The 26,264-nt window shown below is 40.2% G+C and overlaps 1 protein-coding gene across 1 annotated transcript in view; it reads left to right on the top strand.

The window, feature by feature from the left end:
- Positions 1 to 210: 210 nt before the first annotated feature.
- Positions 211 to 26,264, top strand: part of LOC122811595 (zinc-binding protein A33-like) — a 231,444-nt gene continuing 205,390 nt past the window's right edge. Inside the window, exon 1 of the mRNA XM_044083548.1 lies at positions 211 to 692. Coding sequence (XP_043939483.1) covers positions 294 to 692 — 399 coding nt within the window. The 5' untranslated portion in view covers positions 211 to 293. The remainder of the gene's footprint in view (positions 693 to 26,264) is intronic.

The following is a 26,264-nucleotide window of genomic DNA, read 5'->3' as shown; positions in this document are numbered from 1 at the left end:
TTTCACTATGATTTTTTTCATAAGTGTAACCAGAAGGTCAAAACTATTTTTTCAGAAAGTCATACAGGAAACCGGTACTAATAATCCTGATCTGAAAGGGTTAAAGAGGTTGGCATTCTTTTGGTAGCCTCTGTTATTCATATGGCTTTAAGTGAAAAAGCCCAGCAGAAACTTAACAACATTCTTTCTTGTGTATGTTTGCTAGTTAAATCTGACTACAAATGAGGACAAAGCAGAAACCTTGTTTCTGTCAATCAAGAAGTGTTGCTAGTAACAAGTAAACGTGACTCGGCATGTCTCTTCGTTCACAATTATTTCGACTAAAAGCTGAGGCCACCTGTACTATCTGCTTAGAATTTTACAATGACCCAGTGAGTATAGAATGTGGGCATAGCTTCTGCGCACTTTGCATTAAGAACTTCTGGGACTCAGGAGAAGAGAACACTGCATTCTGCCCAATGTGCAGGAAAACATTCCCAAAAAAGGGTTTTAGCCCAAACAGGCAGCTTGCAGGAATTGTGGAGTGTCTCCAACAGCTGATACAGACAGAAATGCATGAAAGACAAAGGAACTGCAGCTGCACCACAGGAAATAATTCACAAGAAGCTCAAAACTGTGTGAAGTGTAGGAGAAAGCTGAGTAATATAACCGATGTTGGGGGATGTGTTAAAATGTCTGTGCAGCTGACAAAGGTATGATAAAAGTACTACTGAAAGAATATTTCTTCTGTACTTGATGAATGTCTCATGTTTGCTTCAAGATGAAAAAAAAGTCAGTTCTTTAAAGATGGAGTTAACAATTATGATATTAAAGTTGTACTTACCTATGTACTATTTTCTTTATTTTAGTCACTTGATAAGCCTTTTATTTTATTGTGCATTATCAGATGTGTGTTGTATATGTTGAGTTTGCAGTGTCTCTTTGCCAGAGGAAGAAGGCATTAGCTGTTATTATCTTAACCTATATAAATATTTCAGTGAGGTATAGAGAATCCCGGGAAAACGTACCCATACTTAGCAAGAAAGAGGTACTGAGTAGGGAATTTGATATAAAAATAGGAGAAGTGGAAGGATATCATTAGGAGATTCACCATTCAGTGAATGGTAAATATTTCACATAACAGTTTTTCATGCTTTATATATATATATATATATATATATATATATATATATATATATATATATATATATATATATATATATATATATACACACACACACACACACACACACACACACACACACACACACACACACACACACACACACACATTTCACCATGGTTAAATAATAATGAAGCTAGTAAGGAGGTTATACTGTGAAGTCCATCCATAGTAGGTACAAGTGGGCTTACATCCATGCAAAAATTATGCTAATTTTTTCCCTAGTAGTTTTAATGGGTGCATTATTCAATCAGTTTGACTCATACAGTAATTGTTAGGGGATTAGACTTTATCAACTCACAGTGGATCTGATATGCAGTACAATGCTGTAGAGTAAAGGGATAACGTTAATTTATTCAACTGACACAGTGTAATATGATGGGCAGTTAAGGCACTGTCATCACGTGGGATTATATTAATTTATTCTACTGACACAATATGAGATGATGGGCAGTTATTGCAGTGTCATCATGTGGGATTACGTTTGTTTATTCTACTGACACAGTATGAGACAATGGGCATTTAAGGCAATGCCATAATGTGGGATTAGGTTCAGTTATTCTACTGACACATTATGAGATGATGGGCACTTACTACAGTGTCATCAAGTGGGATTAGGTTCAGTTATTCTACTGACACATTATGAGATGATGGCATCACATGGATTAGGTTCAGTTATTCTACTGACACAGTATGAGATGATGGGCAGTTAAGGCACTGTCATCATGTGGGATTATATTCACTTATTCTACTGACACAGCATGAGATGATGGGCACTTACCGCAGTGTCATCATGTGAGATTAGGTTCAGTTATTCTACTGACACAGTATGAGATGATGCGATGGGCAGTTACTACAGTGTCATCACATGGGATTAGGTTCATTTATCCCATGCGATGCATTACATGGAATTAGGTTCATTTATCCCATGCAATACTATGCGAGGTTGCTTTTCATAGGCTTCAGCTCTGCTTTTAACATGGTCACACGGTCGTCATCTAGGAATGAAGCTACTCTAACTAGGCATCAACACTCCACTTTGGAACTGGATTCTTTCCAGATTTTTTTGGAATTATTAGTTTCCGATATTCTGCTCACACAGTATGAGATAATGGGCAGTTACTGCAGTGTTATCACATGGGATTAGGTTAATTTATCCCATGTGATACATTATATGGGATTAGGTTAATTTATCCCATATAGTACTATGCAAGGGTACTATTCATCAACTTCAGCTCTGCTTTTAACACAGTCATCCCTCTTCATCTGGTAATGAAGCTACTCCAACTAGGCGTCAACACTCCACTTTGTAACTGGATTCTTGACTTTCTCACAGACAAACCTCAGAAAGTGTGCACAGGAAATAACTGCTCGGATAACATCACTCTTAACACTGGAGTCCCACAACAATGTGTACTAAGTCTTTTGCTGTTCATCCTGTTAACACACGATTGTACAATAAGGTACAATACAAACCACATCAATAAGTTTGCTGATGACACAGTGGTGGGCCTCATCAGCAACGACGATGAAACAGCATATAGAAATGTGGTGGAATGACTGATTACTTTAATAATAAACGTAAACAAGACAAAAGAGATAATTGTGGACTGCAGGAAAAATCGCAAGGGAAAGTCTCCCTTATGAATAAGGGGGACAAGTGCCTCAGACAACTATGGTAAAAGGATGAGGTTCAGCAGGTGAGTCTGGAGAACTCCTGAAACTGAGAAGAATTGAAGACAATGGGCAAAATCAGTGAAGCCAGTTAAAACTGAAGTAAGTGGCCACTAATGATGAAGAAGATGATATAGTCACTGCTGGTTATTTTTGGTAATACGTACTGGCAATGAGTTCCTATGTACATATGTTGGTCCCTTTTCTGCACCCTAACATTTTTCGCATGTTTTCAGGCTTCGTGTTTTGAGAACTGTTGCCAGCATTTTAATTATGGCAAATCAATAGCCATCTGCTCCATTTTGAATTGAATGTTGTGAAAAAATGCATCTAACTATAGGGCTTTGGTTAGATTAATGAAGAAGCTGTTTTATGTGCAGCAAAGAATATGGTACATGGGCTATTTCTGGCAAGATTTGGGCTATGTAGTTGTTTATTGATAAATATATATCTCCCCACCTGGTGCCCTATCCTTTATATTATTTACTTTTCTGCAACATTTCTATTTCACCTACCTTTGGCCACCTTTTGTGTTTACAACAACTGTTATTTTAGTCCCACATCTCTGCCTTTACTTGTAGTTCCTGTCATGACCCATAAGAAAGGCACTATCTCTAATAATGGTCTGGAATTGCACCATCCCACCTGATGGCCTGGAGTAGTATCATGCTCCTTGATGATGGAGAGGAGCACCATCTCTCGAGGGTGTAGAGAAGCATCATCATGCCTGATGTCCTGGAGGAGCACCCCCCAATAACCTGGAAAAGCATCATCTCTCTTTATGGCCTAGAGGAGCTCCATCCCTCATGATGGCCTAGAGGATTATGACAGGGGGGACCTCTTCACTAGGGATAAGGGCAAACATGTCCGATTTGTACAACCTTATAGAAACACTCCCAAAAGAAAATGTCCAAGATCAATACTTAAGAAAACCCTTACTTCCAACACAGATACTTTGGGGGAAGATTCTTCCTCTGGATTTGAAGTAGATACACCGGGATCCACAGGATCCCCAGCACAGAAGAGAAGAAATTCTAATACCCCTTTAGAATTAAACCAGGGAGGATGGGGGGGCAGAAAACATAGGAAATGTGGACAATATGGAGGGATTATTTCAAATGTATGTACGGAAACAGTAAATGAAAATGTGCTGAATATATCATCCTACCCCCTTTCTTTCTTGGAGGTGGATATTCTCAATAAAGGATTGTCATTAATACCTGGCTCTTTTGTGTATGAGGAAAGCTTTGCTAATGATGTGATTTTATTTTGTAGAAACCTTAATTTAAAATTATTTTTTCAGGACAAAGAATCTAAGGGTGTAAATGAATAATTTAGATATCATAAATCCACCTTTACTCCTCCAAAGAATCATAATGTTTTTATTCGATTCTTAAGGACCTGCACTTTTGCTCTAGGGAAAGCCAGGTTAGAACTAGTAACATTTCCAAGACTGAGATGGCAGCAATTTCCAGACTAGCAAACAATCATAAACTTGTCATTCTAAGGGCAGATAAAGGAGGGGCGGTGGTTGTCCAAGACTGGATACAATATGACAAGGAAGCTACTAAACAACTTGCAGATGGGAGATACTATTTACATCTAACACATAATCCCAGCCTACATTTCAAAAAACAAATTGATGAATTTTTATCCCTAGCAGTGGAAGAGGGCATTATTACAGATACTACCAGGAATCACCTGATGATATCAGACCCTAATAATCAATATATATATTTTCTTCTGAAAATTCATAAAAATCTTCGTAACCCTCCAGGTAGACCCATAGTTTCTGGGAAGGGGTCCTTAACAGAACCTTTGTCCCAATATCTTACTAAGTATCTTAAACCACTTCTTAAATGGGTAAGGGCCTGACTTAGGGATACCACAGAATTTCTTCAGGTCATCTCTGAAATGCAATTGAAGGCAGGTTGGTTACTCTGTACTTTAGACATTAAAGCCCTATATACCAATATCCCACAGTGGGCTGGGATTGAAGCATTAGAATATTGGCTATATAGATCTGAGTTATACCAACTTGACTTCAGTACACTTCTCATCTGTCTTACTGTGCATGTACTCACTAAAAATGTCTTTTTCTATCATGACAAATGCTATTTACAGATTCAAGGTACAGCTATGATAGCTCCCACAATTTGTTCATGGAAGAAATAGACATTTGGAAAAGATATTTGGATGATTGCTGGATGGTATGGAGATCAGATGTGGAACATTTTTTTGAATTTGTCAGTTATTTGAATGAAAATAAGTGGGGGGATTGAGTTTATGGTCACCCAAGATAAGGAACGGATAACTTTTTTGGATGTGATGGTTATCAAAGCTCCTGATAACACCTTGATTACTGAGGTTTACCGTAAATTCCCTGAATATAATTCCCTTCCCCATGCCACCAGCTATCATCCTCCACATATCTGTAAAAATATACCAAAGTCGCAATACATGAGGATTAAACGTATATGCTCAGATAAACATTTCAGAGAGGACTTTACTCTTAGGTTCAAGGAAAGGGGTTACAAAGCAGGTTATGTCCATCATGCTAAAAATAGGGTGGAAAATATAGACAGAGAAAATCTTCTTCAATATAAAAATAAAGATGATAGAAAATAATGTACCTTATGGTTTGTTACGACCTTTGGAAGGAATATTGGGGTACTAATGGATAGTGTCCAGCACAATTGGAACATCTTGCTTGTAGATAGTAAACTTTCTGGACTGATAGAGAATAGATGCCAATTTTCCTTTAGGAAAGGAAAAAAAAGTTGGCTTCTTACTTCAATCACTACAAACAAGGGCCTTACAAGAAAAAAGAAAGCCTACAGGGTACTCTTGAAGGACATGCTGCCATAGGCTGTTTCCCCTGTGGTCATTGTACACATTGTCCCAGAATAATGAAGATGAAAAGTTTTAGCAGTAAGAATACAAGCCAGGTATATGACATTTCCTATTTCATAGGTTCATAGGTTCATACTAGGCTATCTGCCCGAGGGCATTTACAAGCCTAGCCCATCGCCACCCTTTAGTATGGGGAACTATACCCATTATTTTGCTGTGCCTCTGTCGAGCAGTGACACTGAGGTAATCCCTGGGGTATATCTGCGATCTCCCATCCATTGGTCAAGATTTCTCTTGAACAAGGCCAGGGTGCTCTGCCTCACATGTACCGGGATTTTGTTCCACAGCATAGGAGTCTTTGGGTGATGAATCTATCCCTCCAGCACGTCCTATTAATAGCCGTGTCAAGGTTTAAGTCTCCCGCCCTTGTGGCTCTGATGGATCTAGATTTTTTGAGGTGAAGCATATTCATCAAATCTGGGTTTGACATGGCCTTGTATGTTAGGCAAAGGTCACCTCTGAGCAAAGCGACTGAATAGAGCTGGAGTTCTTTCAGTCGGGCAGCATAGGACAGATTTTTGAGGCCCTTTATCCTTTTGGTGAGGAACTTTTGTGGCCTCTCCAGCTGGTGCAAGTGTCGGGTGAGATAGATTAATGGGGCATTGTACTCAATCATTGGTCTGATGAGTGATGAGTAAAGGGAGACTATGACCTCCCTTGATCTAGATGAGAATCCCTTCATGATAAGGTGGGCAATGTAGAAGGTCTTCCTAACTACTTTAGCTACATGGGTGTCGAATGACAGACTACTATCAACCTGGGTCCCCAGGTCCCTGATAACTTCTTCTGTGCTCAGTGGATTGCCACCTATTTGGTAGCTAGGGGTAACCTTGTTTTTATGACTATGCATTTTTGGCATTTAACTTTAGGCCGTGGCTCTGGCACCAGTTATCCGTTTCTGTGAGACCCTTCTGAAGGATATCTGCGTCAGATGTGTTTTCTACTATGAGTTTGCAGTCATCTGCAAACTTTGTCAGCCATAACCCTCCTGTGTTTGCTTGTACTTGGAAAAGTAGATGCCAAACAAGAGTGGGCCCAGGACTGAGCCCTGTGGGACACCACTTGTGACAGGCTTTGAGTCTGACATGGCGCCAGCAGCTCTGACCCTGTGGGTTCTGTCACTCAGCCAGTTTGCAACCCATCTTGTGATGTATGGGTTGACATTTAAGCTGATGAGTTTTTCAACGATACCTGTATGGGGTATTGTATCGAAGGCCTTAGCCAGATCGAGGTAGGCTGTATGGACTGCCTTTCCCTCATCAATGGCTTTGGTGACTGTTTGAAAAAGTCAACCAAGTTTAAAAGGCATGATCTGCCTATGACAAAGCCAAACTGGGTTGGATCCAAAGTCTGCAAATTCCCTATGTCTTTATTTATGAGGTCCATTATGATCCTCTCCATGGCTTTGCAGATAAGGCTTGTCAAGCTAATGGGCGGTAATTTCCAGGGTCGGTGGAGGCACCGCCTTTGTGAAGTGGTACCACAGTTGCTGTGCGCCTCTCCTTCGGTACGTATCCAGAGGTAAGACTTTGATTAAACAGCTGTCCGAGCTGTGGGTTTAATTCCTCATTGAGTTCATGGAGCACACAGCCGGGGACACCATCAGGTCCCATGGATGCTGTGTTTTTGCTTTGGAGAGAGCAGTTCTCACTTGGGCTGGAGATGTTTGGGGGCTGCAATCGTTTGGTATAGATATCTCTCCTTTTGGGGGAAGTTTGCACTGAACCTGTCAGCCAGTATGTTGGCAATGTCTGTAGGATCAGTAATCTTCACATCATTTTGAACTAGCTCTGAGCATATCTGGGAGTTTCCTCCCAGGTTTCTAACATAGCTAAAGAAGGCCTTATGATTGTCTTTGAGTCTTTAGCTATTTTTCTCTCGAAATTTGCTTTGGATGATTTTATGAGAGCTCTTAGTTTTTACTTATAGTGATCAAGGGTGTCTTACCTTTTAAGGATTTTGCTCTATCTTGTAGTAGCTTCCTCCTTTTGTTGTAGAGTTTGTTTATGGCTGGGGTCCACCAGACTGGACGCTTGCCTTTGGTACAAAGAGTCTTTGTTTTGCTTGGGATTGCCTTATCCATGCAGTCCTGCAGGTGCTGGTAGAAGGCATTTGTAAGTGATTCAGCGGCTGTACTGTTTGGGGCCTTAAAGGAGACCACACTAGTCTTTAGAAGTGTGAAGTCGGCTTTTGAGAAGTTCTTTACTGTGGTCTTTTTATTTCAGGTGGGGTGGGATGAGGACCTCCAGCGAGATTAGTTTGTGGTCTGATCTCACCAGTGAGGGGTACACCTCTGGTGTTGAACATTGTGCTCCCATGTTCGTGATGATGAGATCAAGTATGTTATCTCCTCTTGTGGGGATGGTGACTAGTTGTTCCATGGCATTTGAGTTTATGAATTCCAGGAACTTTTGGGCTAGGGTGTTTGGGCTTGAGTAGTGTTCCCAGTCTATATTAGGGTAATTGAAGTCACCTAGTATGATGGTGTTTGGTGATACATTTATCCCTCTAGTGTTTTCAGGAAGGCCATGTGAGGTTCCTGAGTTTGTGAGGGTGGCCTGTAACATGCTACAATTTGCAGAGCAGTCTTGCCTATGGTTAATTGCACCTGGATGGTCTTCAATGCATCGTGCATTGCCACCAGTCTTGAGGTGTGGGTGTCCTTGATGAATATGGATACCTCCTTTCTTGGTATTGTCCAGATTTTGGGGCGGGCATGATATGAGGTAAAACCTGATAGCGCTGGGGTGTTCTCAGGAGCCTTGAACCAGGTTTCTGTCACAGCACAGACATCGATGTTCTCCATACTGAGAAGGGCCTCGTGCATTTTGAGATTTAGACTTCTGGCATTGAGCAGCATTACCCTTAGTTTTTTCCTTTTGTGTTCTAGGGTGGTAGGTTTAGAATTTGATCCTTGCCTAAAAAAGGCACTATGGGGGTGGCAAGAGCCTTTGCCAATATCCAGAATCCCAGGGGTGACAGGTGCAAGCCGTCCCTATTTTGCTAACTGAAACTCAGACTGGGTTATATATCTTGCTGTCTGTAAATGCTCTGCCTTCTATATAGGACAGACTTCAAGACCAGTGAAATATCGGTTATCAGAACATCTTAGTGATATTAAACATCAAAGAAATACCAATGCCCTATATAAGCACACTATGTCACATAAAATGCTTCATTTAATTTCATTATAATTGATTGTATCCTAGGTATTAAACCCAATAAGCCAGGCTGGCATGAGTTATTAAATACAGAGGAAAGAAAATGGATAATCAAATTAGGTGGTTTATTTGCACCTGGACTAAATGAGCATCTCTAATTAGTCACATAATGGGAGGTTTTGGAGTATATAAGGGATGAGCTTATTGTATTTCATTACACTGATGAAGGCTATGTGTTCTACTAACCGAAACCAGTCTGTTTAGCTTGGTCTTGTAAATTATATATATTTATTTATATATATATATATATATATATATATATATATATATATATATATATATATATATATACATATATGTGTGTGTGTGTGTGTGTTTACACACTATTAATAAATAATACGTTGCTGCCACTGTCTGCTGGTTGAAGTTTAATCTTTGTACTGGCTGGTTGAAGTTTAATCTTTGTACTGATGATGTTGGGATCTTGCAGTTGCCATACCTGCAGAGAACTATCAGTACTAGAGGAGCTCCATCCTTCATGATGGCCTAGAAGAGCGCTATCCCCTTATGACATTGGGGAGGACAATTCTCCTGATGGTCTGCAGGAGCTTTGGCCCTGGAAGAGTTTCTTCCCCCTTGATAATATGGAGGAGGACCATCCCTAATGACGACCTGGAGGATCACCATCCCTTATGATGATATGGAGGAGGACCATCCCTAATGATGACCTGGAGGAGCACCATCCCTAATGATGACCTGGAGGAGCACCATTCCCATGATAGACTGGAGGTGCACTGACCCTCCTGATGACATGGAGGAGCCCCTTTCCCCCTGATGGTCTGGAAGAGCACCATCCCCCCAGTGGCTTGGAGGTGCACAATTCCTCCTGTTGACCTAGAGGACCCTTTCCTCTGATGGTATGGAGGGTCATCATTCCCCAAATGGCTTGGAGGAGCCCCATTCTCTCCTGATGGCCTGTTAGTTTATACACTATTCTAATGCATCATTTCAAGAATCTGATACTTTTTTATTTCCTTCAGGGAACATACAACAAAGAAAACATGTTGTCTGCAGGACTTCACCCTACAAACGGTTGATTGGAATGAAAATAAATAAATCAAACAAGTTAACATTTTTACTACTTAACATGAAAAAACTGAAGCAGGTAGAAAGAAAATCCCACAAAAGGCATTATTTTCCAGATTTATTATTTCAAGATAATAAGAGCAAAGAAGTACAGCATGGCACCTTATCACCAATAACAAACTCAGACCACTTGGTACTGAAATGAACTTATAATTCTCTTGTGATTGTGGTTACGGATGTAATTAAAGGATTTATAACATAACAACTTCCATGCTGATTTCTATGAAGCAGTGATGGTCATATAACAACTATGTCTTACTGCAATTTGGTATAATAGGAATATAGAAAATAATGAGCAAAGTTAATAATCAGAACAATAATAAGAACAACATAAATAAATAATAATCTAGAAATGGAAACAAGTAGAGGGATATCAAATGCAATGAAGAAATATATAATTCAAAAGAAAAGTATATATAAAAATATAAACTTTTCAGGTCAACATAAACATTTTCAAAAACCTATGCATATTTATTAAAAACATATTAATTAAGAAACTAGGGAATTGAAATTAAATCTATTGAAAAATAAAGTACATAGTAAAAAAAGTTTTTTTTTTGAATTTTTGAAATAGTCCTTGAAAGGATGTAACTCAAATATTTCAGGAATAAGTAACAATGAAGAAGTAAGTAATAATTCTATTGGTATACTAGAAATTTTTGGATATCACGCTGCGGTAGCGTTGTCGCCTCATAGCAAGACGTTGTCCCGTTCGATTCTGAGCTAGAGCGTCTTCTGTGTGGAGGCATACATGAATGGGGCGTGCCTTTGTTGAAGGTTGTGCATCAGGGCTGGTAACCCGGTATGTGAAAATCCACTACCAATCATTAGCGGACCGGAGTTCCGCTGTGGCGACCCCTAAAGCCAAAAGACACAAACAAACTCTTCAAGTACCCTGGGAATGGAACACAAAGAAAGCTCAGTCCTTATTATTAAATATATGGAGGAATAGTGTTTAATTATCTCAGAAAACTGGGTACAGAAATGTGAGCCATGGGCTCAAGCTCAATGCCAAGAAATGTATAGTTATCCCCTTTGAGAACAAACATTTGCCAGTGAATTATCACATAGGTGGCAGTACACTAAACACCGAAAGTGTGATAAGAGACTTAGGGACACAGGTAGACAGTGGTCTCACCTTCAATAACCACATCGCCACAACAGTCAGGAAATCCTTCTATGTGGCACATCTCATCACTAAGGGCTTTTCATCCAGAAAAAGGAGGTAATTGTCCCACTGTACTCATCCCTCATTAGACCCATTATAGAATACAACGCCCCATTTGGTATGTACCTCTCAAGACATCTGCGACAACTGGAAAGGCCACAGAAATACCTCACTAAAAGAATCACAGGCCTAAAGCAGATGCCCTATGCTGACCGCCTTAAAAAACTCCAGCGATACTCTGTCGCATATCGTCTACTCCGAGGCGATCTCTGCTTAACATACAAGGCCATGTCAAACCCAGAGCTGTTGGACATGCTACACTTAAAGAAATCCCAATTCCTCAGAGCCACATGCTCCAGGGATCTAAACCTTGTCATCACAATAAACAAAACATGCTGGAGGGATAGGTTCCTGACCCAGAGACTCCCCAGACTCTGGAATAGACTGCCCATACATGTCAAGCAGAGCACCTCTTTGACCCTCTTCAAAAGGAACCTTGATGATTGGATGGGAGAAAGGAAATTCACCCCAGGGATCCAGGGAAGTAAATAGTGTGGGAAGAAATAGCCAGGGAATTGTTATGGCTTGGCTTGTATAGGCCCTAGGGCCTATAGCCTAGTACCAACCTATGAGACTAAAATTTGGAAGTGTTGTGAGACTCATGAGATAACTAATAGTAAGATAAGAATGTTATTTGAACTTGTGTGTGGAATCTGCACATCCTCCTTGTGTTCATGTGGGTTTTCCCTGAGTACTCCATTTTTTCCCATATCCCAAAGACATGCAATAAATGGATTAGCAACTCTAAATTGTCCATAGGTATGTATGTATGATATGGAATGAAGACTCAGAATTCTGCTTCAGTGCCCTCCTTGCTAGTAAATTCTGTGCATAGTGATGGCTATTTGTGGGGTCTTCATAGGACAGTATGTATGTACGTATATATATATATATATATATATATATATATATATATATATATGTGTGTGTGTGCGCACTTGTGTGTGTGTGTGTGTGTGTGTGTGTGTGTGTGTGTGTGTGTGTGTGTGTGTGTGTGTGTTTGTGTGTATTGGGGCAGTGTGTGTCCTGCTGTTTTCCACCCTTCCCCCAGGATGGGCATGTTCATCCTCCCTTATCAGCTTCATCAAACACAAGAGCCACTAAATGACCTTAGGTCACGTGGAACATAGCCATAGCTTTATCCATCTATGTCACTCAAGCTGTCATGTTAGCGTTTGTTTTAAATAAAGAAAAAAGGTAATACAGTATACCATATTTAAGACACCTTTATCATCACGTATACCTTTTTAAGTGGCTACAAAATCTAATTTTAAGAGACTGATTATGTGGTATAAACAATCATTTTTCCTCCATTTACTGTGTATATGCCAGACTGATGTTTACTATAGCCGTTACATAAAGATGCTTCTTCCTTTCTTGTGCTTTTGTTCCTTAATGAATTTTAACATGGGGAGATATTATTAGTTTTAGAAATGGATGACAATTTCTGGTTTGATAAAACTGGGTCTCAATCTATGGATGCATGGAAGACCTCCTTATTTTAAATTTTGTCTATGTTAGTAAGAATCTTCATGTCTAAGAACTGTTAGTCTGAATTTATGTAACCAAAATGTTAAGTTACAGATGCTTTCAATATGAAAGTACACAGAGTAAACTATTGTCTGTTCAGTGCTTGTCTGATAAGGAGGAAAGACTCCACATAGTGATACAGTTTTTAAATAAATCATAGAATTTGACTGTATATGTACTGCAATTGCAAGTAACGTGCATGTAGATGTAAACAGTAGCAGGTTGTTTTGTTGACAGACAGTTATTGGACATTACTACAGTATAGAAGTGAACTCTGTTTGACAAATTATGCTACTGGGGAGGGGCATCTTCTGCCTTGAGGTGAAGTAGCTACAGAGATAATTATATTAATAAAGAGGGTGTAGGGACTGAGGTCCATTACCTGCTCTGCTAACAAAAAATGCTTTGTAATTCTAATATGCTCTTTTAATGTTTGTTTGCATGTGGAGTTAAAAAGATAAAAAGGATAGCATGTGAATGAAAAGGAACAGTATGGATAAGTAACAATTAGTACTATCTTTCTTAGTTGTACCTTATCTGGAGATATTAAAATTAAAATAAATAATATAATTCAGCATGAAAACAGTCCTACGTCTGCCAAGGAAACAAAGTAGCCACCCACACGTTGTGGTTCTAATCAGGGTGTTTAGTTTTGTTACTTTTAAGATGGAAAAAACAACAGTCCTGAACAGGAATAAGTCACATCCAATGAAGTTAAAAAGTACTTTGTTCTAACTGCTATATAATGAAGTATTTTTTAACTTTGTTGGATGCAACTTATTCCTGTTCAGGACTGTTGGTTTCTGTGGTTTATGACAGTTTGTTTAGTTGTCCTACACAGAAGAAAGCTTATTTTTTTTGGCTTCTACGTTTAAGATTATATTCAGTAACTCAGTAGGTTAAATTAGCTAAGGGACAATGGGACGAATAGCCACTGGGTAGGCATTTTGACTTACGTGTACGATGTAGTGGTGCAGAACTTTATCAATGAATTGGTTGTTAGATGGCAATTGTGAGTGAATGGGAGAGGGACTGCACATGACCAGGAAGTCAGTGTTGAGCTGACTGTGACAGAGGTGCGATAGGAAGCATGCACGGACATGGCTTCTGGTGCTGGTAGCTGAGTGATGGATACAGGACACCAACGGTCCTTGTGTGGAATTGTAGCCTGCTGCTGATTTGTTGTGAGTGTACATAAGGCAGACTGAAAGATCTGTAGGGAAGTCTACAGCAGTTTAATAGTAGGTGCCCTACATTGGTTAGCATGTATCCAGGCAAAATGTGATTTATAAGAACCTTGTTTTCTTTGTCTGCTTCTACTCTGATGTTTTTTACACTCTTCTTATGTACTGTGATGTTTTCTAACCTATTGTTCTACCAGCTTTGCCTACTGTATTAATGAGTGCATTGTGACATATTTTGTGCAAACTTATATGGTTACACTGTAATATATCTGCTTATAACTTTCTGTAAAGTTTTAACTGTAACCTTGATGCTTTTCTTCTTGGACCTTCTGAAACTGAGTTTGGTCCAGAGGACATTTCTAGTTAATAACTACAAGCAAACATATAAATTAATAAAGCATCTGCATGAAAAATATGGTAGCCTCAAAGATAGAACATGATAGAAGGAATATGTCGGGAAGTACAACCATTTATAGTATGTAACTATGGTAACATTTAGGGCAGAGGTTAAATAACTATGACTGTGAGAATGTTGTTGTAGAAGAGTGTCAATGAGGAAGTGAAGTACAGTATTTGCTTTTGGTGCCTGAGGTATTTTAAGCTAATGTGACGGGAAGTAGTTTTACAATTTGCATGTTTAGTAAACTGATACAAAACTGGAAAAACTAGTATAGCAAAGATGGTTCTCAAGTGTTACAAACAACTAACTGTTCAGACATAAAATTAATATAATATGCAATTACAAAAATATGTGTTAGTGTCAACTGTTTCAAATTAGGTTACACTTTTGGTTATTTAAAACTAGCCATGTGTTGCAAAACTATATCTTAAAATATAGAAGACTTTTGTAACAAGGTACTGTTCTCTGACTCAGCTTGGAGTTTTCTTCATTTGTCAAATCACAGTGAATGTAAATGTGATCTTTCAAAGTGGTAAATACATATAGTTAAAGAAAAATGTGCATTTTAATGTGACTGTGCACCACTGTTTGGGTTACTTTAAATTTGGTTATTATCATTGGATCATAAATTGTAGACCTTCAGCGGTGGTGGTGCTGCGGTAGCGTTGTCGCCTCACAGTAAGATGTTGTCCGGTTCGATTCTCAGCTAGAGCGTCTTCTGCGTGGAGACATGCGTGAATGGGCGTACCTTCGTTGAAGGTTGTACGTCAGGGCTGGTAACTCGGCATGTAAAAATCAACTACCAATCATTAGCGGACCGGAATTCCGCTGTGGCGACCCCTAACCGGGAAAAGACGAAAGACACAACAACATAAATTGTAGACCTTCAGCCTTGAACACTTAGTAGTCTAATAATAGGGTCTATATTAGAACATCGAAGTTTCAGAACTTCGAATGTTCTAATATCAACCCCTATTCAACGAAAGCTGAAAACATTGAAAATTCAGAACAGCAAATTTTTTCCTAGGGAAAAAATTTGCTGTTCCAAAACACATACACACAATACAAGCACACCAAACAAACAGCAATCCTCACACATACACCTAAAATCTTACATCTAACCCTACACTAAACTGTACATACACCACTATCTACCCACTTACCTTAACCCAAACCCTAACCCTAAGGTCCATCACTATCGCACACACACCTCACCCGCGCCCTAACCCTAACTCACCTACCCCACCCTAACCCTCATGTCCACACATTCACACACTTACCTGTGCCCAAACCCTAACTCACCTAACCTGCCCTAACCCTCACGTCCACACAATCGCATACTTACCTGAACCCGACCCGTAACTTTCCACCACAGTGCTGAAAACAGTGAAGTGACAGGAACGTACAACCGAATTCTTTCCCTAGGAAAGAATTCGGTTTTCTGTAACTTCACTATTTTCAGCTTTCGCTGAATAGGGGTCGATATTAGAACATTTGAAGTTCTGAAACTTCGATGTTCTAATATAGACCCTAATAATAAATAGCTGGAACTTATTGCAAATGTTTATAGTGTGTTTCTGAATGTTTCATTCATAACTTCCACTGTAATGTATTGCTTGAGATGTACCTTGCTCCTTTATTTGTCTGTTTGCAATTATTTCATATATCAGTCATTATCATCATTTTTTAAACTTCTTGTTCTGGTAGGGGTCATAGTAACAATAAGCTGAGCAGGGTACTCTCAGATTTCTTAATCAATAGCAACAGTTTCCAACTTATCCTGTGGGATTCCTCATCATTCCCAGGTAAACTGAGAATGTAATCTCTCTAACATGTCCTGGGTCTACCTTGATGTCTCCTGCTGGGGCACATCTTGTGGGAGGCACCCAGGGGGCATCCTCTCACCACAGAGAAGCAGTGGCTGTACTCTAAGGTCCTACTAGTTTGCCAAGCACGTCAGTTTCTCACAGGCAGTGAGGTTTGGTGCCCTGAGAAGGAGCCTCATTTCTGCTGCATATATGTCTATGCTGGAATCCTGATAACCCATTGAAGACAGTTTCAGTGAGTACCAGCACCAAAGAAAGCTTTTTTTTTTTTTTTGTAGGGGACAAGTCCCTTACACCTTCCATACCAAAACTTATATTTATAAATTCCATTGTTGCACACCTTCCATACCTAAGCTTATATTTATAAATTCCATTGTTGCACAATAGTGGAGAAAAGTTAAAGTTTAATGTTCTCTGAAAGTTGTTTTCAGCATAACCACTTTACTGAAAGAGGACTCAGTGAAATGTCCTTTATTGAACTGTCAGGCTCCCCTTAAACTCATCTTTTTGGTCAGTTACCCATATCTCATGGCAGTAGGTGAGGATGGGGACAGAGCTTCATCCTATGACTGAGGATACAGAGCTTCATTCTATGATTCATCTGCTGCTACTCCCATAGACTGGTACAATGCTTGCAATAATTCTGCTACACTAATACATTGGTTAGTCTCCCATTTTCTTCCACCCTGACTTATGAACAAAGTCACATGATACTTAGTATCCTCCTCCTGAGGAAGCTACTGCTCTCTGATCTAAAGGGAACACTCCAATATTTTCTAAGAGAGAGCTATGTTCTCTGATTTGGAGCTGCTGCTTATCATCCCAACCAATTTGCAATCTTAATAGTCCCTGCACACATTGAAAATCACTGTCACTTGAGGCTATGGGAACAATTTTATTTGAAGACAACATATATGAGCTCCTCCAACCCACAGACTGGATACTTATCCTATTCATGAAAATCACAAAAAGGAGAAGAAGACATATCCTTGGTGGACTCCTAAGAATACCTTGAACATATTCAATTTAATAGTACAAACATTAGCAACTATTTAAATACAATAACCATTAGTATATTAACTATAATGGTTTGATTTGCATTTGCCTTTCATGCAAGTTGTGGCTGAAAAGATTATAGGTAATAAATACATAGCCTGTTAGCAATCCTGAAGAAAAAAAAAATCTTATTATTTTTGTAAAAGTCTGCCGTCATCTTAAATTATGCTAAATTAGGTTATGATAAATTGGAAAAATAATGTATTCCATAAAGAGGTTATTTTCTGAGAAATGCACATATTCTTTTCCTTTGTTTTAATTTTATTAAGTATGGTCATAAACTGGGACAAAAGAGGAAAAGCCAGTGTATCAGTCCATTCATGAGAAAGGATCGCCAATAAGATGGGTTCCATTTGTTTTTAACTCATTACATCCGAGTGATGCCTCCAGGTACATCTGCAGTTAACTCCTACTGATGCCTCTAGGTGTCAAATATTGCTTGTTCATATCTGCATCAGTAATTCCAAAACTATGCTATGTACAATGTTTTAAAAGATTTCATCTTAAAGCTTACGCAATAGCAAACTCAACTGCATTAATATTTTACCTCTTTCCAGTGCAGGTAAATAGATATTAACTATTGTTTTTATGATATTAATTTATATAGGTATAATTTTCACATTTTTCTAAATATCTCAACAACCATGTAACACAGACAGAACTCCTTAGCCTCATATGAAAGCTCTCAGTTAGACGAATAACATATTGTTGACAGTATGTGTGTAACTTTAGTGGTTGCTGAGATAATCTAAGTTATTTACAAAATATTACAAATGTAATAGTTACTGTATGTACTGTGACTTATAAAATTCAGTTTAAGACATAGAATCTAAAGAATCTTCTTCTTCTTTTGGCTTTTTCCCGGTTAGGGGTCACCGCAGCAGATCACCCGTCTGCTCATAATTGGCAGTGGAGTTTTTACGGTGTTGAGTTGCCAGCCCTGTGCCCAACCTTCTACAGAAGGCACACACACACACACACACACACACACACACACACACACACACACACACACACACACATGCCTGCACTCACACCTAGGGCCAATTTAGAGTGTCCAATCCACCTACAGCATGTCTTTGGGATGTGGGAGGAAACTGGAGCACCCAGAGGAAACCCACGTGACCACAGGGAGGACATGCAGACTCCACACAGAAGGCACCCTAGCCGAGGATCGAACCAGAGAACCTCTTGCTGTAAGGAGAAGACCTACAATCTAAAGAATACTGCCACTACAAAAATAGTTTGTGCTGAAGAGTTTGCCATTTATACATCTTTCATAATCTCTATGGTTTCAGAGATATAAACATTTGGTTGAAATGTGAGGACATAATTTGATTCTGTCTAAAGGCTTAGGCTCTTCCCATTGAAAGTTACAGTGGAAACTTCCTGAGCATCAATGGAGTGAATGAGTTAAAAGCCCAACATTCAATGTATATACTCCTACTGTTGGCTCTGTGGCAAAGAAGGATGACGTCTATAACTCTCAAATGTTACATATTATGAAGAACGTCACTTATATTAACCATCAGAAAGCCTAACAACTATATAGAGAATTTAATGTTTCACATTGCTCCATGAAAGTTTCAAAACATAACTTATTACTAATTGATGGTGCTGTGTACTATGCAAATATTTAAAGCATTGCTTCTCTTCCATTCACAACTCTGAAAACGGGTCACACATCTGGCCACTTACCATATAGTGTGTCACACATTTTGGTGAGGAAGGAGTGGCAGCTATGTTAAAGACCTGACAGTGACCCAGTGGATCTGGGATTGATTAGTGGTACAGACACCAGAGGACCCAACCAGAGGGGATGGGAGTGAGGGACTGATGTTGGCTTACTCAGCCTGGGGGTGGGGGGGGGGGGTTGGTTGGTACATATCCCCTGCAGGAGTAACATCTGTGAGTTGGACCACTGACACTCATTCTGTCTGAGAAAGCAGTGCACAGGGGTGTGAGCTTGCCAGGGAGAATACAGTAGGCAAATCAGATGTGCAGAAACATGCACCCCATAAAGGAGCTTAGCATAGCAAGCATCACACCTTATTTGCCATCTAATAGGAAGGGGGTTTAGCAGCATAATCTTCTGCCTTTCTATAGGATGACATCATGTGATCCCTGACTCTACTCTTCCATGTCCAGTGGCTCTGAATGTCATGAAGCATGGGTATAGGAGAAACAAATGATTCACTGGGGGAGGAGGAGGCTCTCCGTCAGATCAAGATCAAGGTAAAAAAAAATTATAAAAAGCAAATAGTATAGTCCTACTAAATTTATATGCCATTAGATATACATTTACAGTTAAGTCTATCATAATATTTCATAACAAACACAGCTTTGATTTTCCTAGTCAAAAATGTTTTGAATGTCTCTAATTATATAAGCTGAACTTTTGCATACAATTAGTCTGGCACTTGGTGCAGAGGGTTAAGGCTTGGAGCTGTGATTCCTTTAGTACTGGGTTTAATTCCTTCAGCCCTCATTTGCCTATTGTGTGATCTTGGGATTAATATTATTATTAAATAAAAATTGAAACTGAGTTGTCTTTTTATATGAGGAATTAGTCCATCAGCTACCTTCCAAAACATGCCCTTAACAGGTGGTAAAACTTCAATACCACTGGGAAGTAGAACCAGCCTTCCTTGTCCACACAGAGTTCAGGCTTAATACCAGGCCATTTGGTTACCTCCAAAAAGCTAATGAATTAATGAATGAAATAAATCAGTTCTCCAACTAGTCCATCATAAAATGATACAACACATCTTAGTGAAATGCATGTATTACACACAACGTACACAAGCGCATACACACATGCATACGCGCACACACATTCACACATATTAAAAAAAAAAAAGAAAAGAAAACTGATGTACATAAAACAGTACATGCAAAGCCACAGCAGGTATGGTATTTATTTCACTTCACCCCTCAACCTAAACAGATGGTCATAATGTACGTGCATTATAGACTGGATCTGCAGAAATCATCATCTACAAAAATTAGCCCTCCAATGCAAGCTTATGCGAGAGTTATATGTATACGTATATATTTAACTCATCCTTTGCTGACTGGGCTAGTTCCACAAGGCTAGTATCCTCTTTTCAGGGGAGACCCAAGGTGGTATTTATATTATTAGGGTATATTTGACCAGGACATCGGGGAACTTCCCCAACTCGTTTTGATAGAAGCCATGGGATATTTTACTTTAACCTGAATTGTCACCAACTAAGGAAGATGAAGCCTCAGTTTAATGTCTCATCCAAATGACAACACAAGCAGGAGTGCAGCACACCCCTTATGCTTATTTGTAGTGTCAGCAATCCATCTACCTGGTGTGGGAATAGAACCCATAGCTTTTTACAGACATTGAAAACAGGAAGAAAGGCCCTTGAAAAATAGGTACATCCCACCAAAAATCTGGATATCTAATTAGCCTAAAATCTGAATGCCAAATAACACTTAACTCTTTCCACTACTAGTAGAAATGTGAAATATGACTCAAAAACAGATTTGAAAAACAGAGTGAAAAAAATGATAGAAAAATATTATCACATTATTAGACAGGCAGTTTTTCAAATGTCTGACACATGCTTGTTAATATTTGTTCTAAACTTTCATCTACATTATCTGCATTGTAAGGCCCCACATGCACATGTTGCTAATAAACAATATGGGTAGAGCTACAATGTATAAAGTTCCTGATCTCAGACTGTCTGCATTAATTCTTGTAGACTGCATACCCATACCAATTAACTTGCAATTCACATTTAGAACAGCCTCTAATAGACAGAGCTTCCTTATGGCTGACAGCAATTTGTAAAGTTTGTTAAGATCATCTCTTAAAGGATGACCATTCTTATAGGAAAACAGGGGCTTCTCTTGAATTTTCTGTCTCAGTCCATCATCTAATCATATTGTGTATCAGTTTGTTAATAATCTCACATAAAATATGAACATTAGAGTGGTATGTTGTGACAAATCTGAGAAGTGAATGTTCTGATTGGACTTCACATCTTTATATTAAATCTTTATAATAAATCTTCCCAGACATTTGATTTACATCTCTCAAATGTCTGTCTAATACATTAGGAGAATAAACTTGATAATGAAACATTTGTCTCATATCTGATAACTGTTATTCCAAGCTAAAGATATTCTCTCAGCTCTCGTAAACTGTGGATAGGGGTTATTCTTCATAACATGGAGGGTGGGTGATAGTTATCTGCCTTCAGTAATACATTTTTAGGTTCATAGGTTCATACTAGGCTATCTGCCCTGGGGCATTTATAAGCCTACCCAGAGTGTGTTTGGCTTTCGCCACCCATTTTAAATTAATTTTGCTATGCCCTTTTTTGAGGTTAGTATACTGTGCCTCTGTCTAACAATGACACAGAAGTGACACCCAGGGTAAACCTACGATCTCCCAAGAGAGTCAGTGAGGGACTCTGCCTAACCTGGACTAGGATTTTATTCCAGAGTGAATGGAGCCTCTGGGTTATGAATCTGTCCCTCCAGCATGTCCTATTTATTTCAGTGCTGAGGTTCAAGTCTCTCGAGCGCATAGCTCGATGGGATTTGGATTTTCTGAGGTGCAGCATGTCTATTAATTCCGGGTTGGACATGGCTTTATACGTCAGGCACAGATCGGCTCTGAGCAGGCGGTATGCCAATGAGTAGAGCTGGAGTTTCTTTAACCGGGCAGCATATGGCATCTGTTTGAGCCCTTTGATCCTCTTGGTGAGGTACTTTTGGGGTCTTTCCAGTTGCTGCAGGTGTCTGGTAAGGTACATCCCAAAAGGGGCATTGTACTCAATTATGGGCCTGATGAGGGATGAGTAAAGAGGCACAATGAACTCCCCTGATCTAGATGTGAATCCCTTCATGATTAGGTGGGCTATATAAAATGTTTTTCTAACCACTTTGGCCACGTGGTTGTCAAATGAGAGATTGCTATCAACTTGGGTCCCCAGGTCCCTAATTACTTCTTCTGTACTTAATGGATTACCACCTATGTGGTAATTTGTGGGCACTTTGTTTTTGCCAAAGGGGATGACTATACACTTTTTGGCATTTAGCTTTAGGCCATGGCTCTGGCACCAGTTGTCTGTTTCTATGAGGCCCTTTTGGAGGATGCTTATGTCGGCTGGAGAGTCGATTATGGCGCCCAGTTTGCAGTCATCTACGAACTTGGTCAGCCACAGTCCTTCCGTGTTGGCCTGTACCTCCGAGAAATATATACCAAACAAGAGAGGTCCCAGGACTGAGCCTTGTGGGATGCCACTTGTAACTGGTTTGGAGTCTGACATGGCTCCAGCAATTCTAACCATGGGGGTTCTGTCCTTGAGCCAGTTTGCAACCCATCTAGTGACATAGGGGTTTATATTTAAGCTGGTGAGCTTATCTATAATGCCCGAGTGGGGTATTGTATCGAAGGCTTTTGCGAGGTCCAGGTAGGCTGTGTGGAACACCTTCCCCTCGTCAATGGCCTTGGTGACTGTTTCAAAGAAATCAACCAGGTTTAAGAGGCAGGATCTGCCCTTAACAAAGCTGAACTGGGTAGGATCCAGTGTCTGTAGGTCCCCAATATCTTTATTTATGAGGTCCATGATGATCCTTTCCATAGCTTTGCAGACCAAGCTAGTCAGGCTTATGGGGCAATAGTTTCCAGGATCCGTTGAGGCACCACCTTTGTGGAGAGGGACCACTGTTGCTGTACCCCACTCTTTGGGTACATATCCTGTAGTAAGGCTGAGATTGAACAGTAGTTTTATGTTTGGGTTTAGCTCTTCTTGGAGCTCATGTAGGACGCAGCCCGGGACACCGTCTGGTCCCATTGATGCTGTGTTTTTTGCTTTGGAGAGGGCGGCTCTTATCTGAACATCTGAGATGTCAGGGGGGCAGCACTCTGCTGGGATAGATATTTGCCCTTTTGGTGGTGAGGGGGCGAGAAGTTTGCGCTGAACCTGTTAGCTAGGATGTTGGCAATGTCTGTGGGTTTGGTGTATTTTTTTTTTATTTTGGACTAATTCTGAGCATATCTGAGAATTCCCACCCAGGTTCATAACATAACTAAAGAAAGCCTTGTGATTATCCTTAGTGTCCTGTGCAATATTTCTCTCAAAGCTGGCTTTAGATGATTTTATGAGTGCCCGTAGTTTTTTGCTAATTCTGATCAGAGATGCCTTCCCTTTTTCGGATTTTGCTCTATCATGTAGTAGCTTCCTCCTCCTATTGTATACTTTGTTTATGGCTGGGGTCCACCAGACAGGACGTCTGCCTTTGGAGGATTGGGTCTTGGTTTTATTTGGGATTGCATGATCCATGCATTCCTGAGGGTGTTCATAAAATGCATTTATAAAGGATTCTGCGGTCTGGGCCGTATTTTCCACAGGCCCGGGGGCTTTGAAGGATTCCACCTCGGTTTTGAGGAGTGTGAAATTTGCTTTAGAGAAGTTTTTCACTGTGGTTTTCTGGGCAGGGGGTGGGGTCGGGATGTAAATATCCAGTGAGATTAGTTTATGGTCTGATCTTACCAGTGAGGGATACACTTCTGGTCTGAAGCATAGAGTCCCCATGTTGGTGATGATCAGGTCCAGTATATTTTCCCCTCTTGTGGGAGTGGTAACAAGTTGTTCAATAGCATTTGAGTTTATAAATTCTAGGAACCTTTGGGCTAGGGTGTTGGAGCTAGAGTAATGCTCCCAGTCTATGTTTGGGTAGTTGAAGTCGCCCAATATATTGGTGTTTGGAGTGACCTTCATATTTTCCAGTGTTCTCAGGAAGGCCGAGTGGGGTTCCTGGGTTTGGGAGGGTGGTCTGTAGCAGGCTATAAACTGGAAGGCAGTTTTACCCACTGTTAGTTGCACATGGATAGTCTCTGATGCTTTGTGCTGTGCCACCAACCTGGAGGTGTGGGTATCTTTGATGAATATTGATACTCCCCCTCCTTTTGTGATTCGGTCCAAGTTTTGGGGCCAAAAAGCATGGTATGAGGTATAACCTGGTAGTGCTGGGGTGCTCTCGGGAGCCTTGAACCAGGTTTCTGTTACTGCACAGATATCGATGTTCTCCATGCTAAGGAGAGTTTCGAGTGCATGCATCTTGAGGTTTAGACTTCTGGCGTTGAGTAGCATTACTCTTAGTTTCTTATCCCTTGTGATACCTATGGAGGTGGGTTTGTCTTTTGAGCCTTGCCTAAAAAAGGCACTATGGGGGTAGCAAGAGCCTTTGCCAATATCCGAAAGCCCAGGGGTGACAGGTGCAACCCGTCCCTAGCGAAGCATCGTGGCTTGTCGAGCATGTCATCCCAGGCTGACAGGCATTGGATCCCCTTTGAATGACACCAATACTTAAGCCAATTGTTGAAATTGATCATCTTGTCTTCATATTGTGGCATAATTCTTGGTGAGGGTAAGATGCTACTCAAGGTCAGGGTCATACCGGCCTGGGCTACATGCTCAGTGAGCTCCTCTATGTCTCTTTTTATGTAGTCCAGGGTGGTACGTCTCAGGTCATTCACACCAGCATGGACAATGACTGAGTCATATTTGTACTTGCCTTGGAGTGACCTGAGTGCTTGTGTTATGTGGCGGATCCTAGCACCCGACAGGCAGCTCACCGTGACCTTCTCCTTGTTCAGCCTGGTGAGCGGGACGTCATTGTGCCTGATGATAGAGTCACCTATTACAAGTGTATCAGGTGTGTTGTTTAGCCTTAAGGGCTGTGACTGTTCGGGACACTGGCTTTGTGAGCTATGTGTTGCACGTGTTTTGTTTTGGGGTAGCGGTTGCTTGGGTGTCTGCTTTGGAGGTCTCTGCTGCTTAGCCAGATTTTTATTTAGAGCCTCCGAGTATGTTTTTGTGTGTTTATGTGTTTGGTTTGCTGTCGTGGTAGGTCTATGTGAGACTGGAATTGTAGTGAGTGTGGTTTCCTTCTCCTCCTGACTGGTTATGCCAGTACTGAGTTGAGAGAGCTTAGCCTCCAGTTTGGCTATATGGTTGCATCTCTCACATGTGTTGGAATTTGTTGGGAGGAGGAGAGGGTTGCCTATGTACATGAGGCAGTTGTAACATTGCCTCAAGATTCCTAGATTCACCAGCTGGACCGGAGAGGAGATTGACAACTGACCTTTGGACATGCTAGAATAATATTGGGAATTCCTTTATAATTGAAAAAAAGGGCCAGTGGGGAACAAGGTACTCAAGGGGAGTTTGTGAGGGTGTAATTTTTAATTTTTTAGTGCTGACTTGTATAATTGCTTTAGTGAACAAGTGCCAGGTAACTTAAATGCAATGTGTTACAGGTAACTTAAATGCAAAAATGACAAACAGTAACTTTCTTTCAAGTGAAACAAGGAAATAAGTACAGTAAGCAATGCAGATATCACTAGGGATCCACAGAAGTGCTGAAAAGCCGCCTTTTAGGTGGAATTAATGTTTCAGGGAAATAACAAGCAAACAAGCATACAAACAAAGCTAGATTCAGCAGGCCTGGATCTAGTCTATGCTACAGCAAACAAGGTGTACCAATTTCAGTAAGAAACAGTTCAAATATGGAGGCACTATAAGCCTTTAACCAGAAATTCCCAGCTCAGAAGGGCAGAGTCCAGCCTCTCCTCCCACAAGAGTGCAGACCACGAACCTTCTTAATGTAAAATAACTGGCCTGAAGCCCAAGTGCTTAAACCAGAACTAATACACTTTTAGAATAACAGACACTGAGCCCTCAATCAGCAATTCCCAACTTAGAAGGATGTAAGCTACCTGTCCTGCCACCACAGTGCAGGCCACAAACCTTCCTAATGTAAAACAACTGGTCTGAAGCCCAAGTGCTTAATCCAAAAGACTTAGAATGATAGCTACACTTTAATCAAGTTACTACCAAGCAGTAATAAATACAATTGAATACTTTAAAGAATGCCTGGATTAGTGCTCAATTTATACAAACAAAGCTAGATTCAGCAGGCCTGGATCTAGTCTA

This window comes from Protopterus annectens, chromosome 9.part0, assembly GCF_019279795.1.
Source record: "Protopterus annectens isolate FY-2018-M chromosome 9.part0, PAN1.0, whole genome shotgun sequence".
NCBI lineage: Eukaryota > Metazoa > Chordata > Ceratodontiformes > Protopteridae > Protopterus > Protopterus annectens.
Note: the sequence above shows the minus strand (reverse complement) of the source record. Positions and strands in the feature narration are given on the sequence as shown.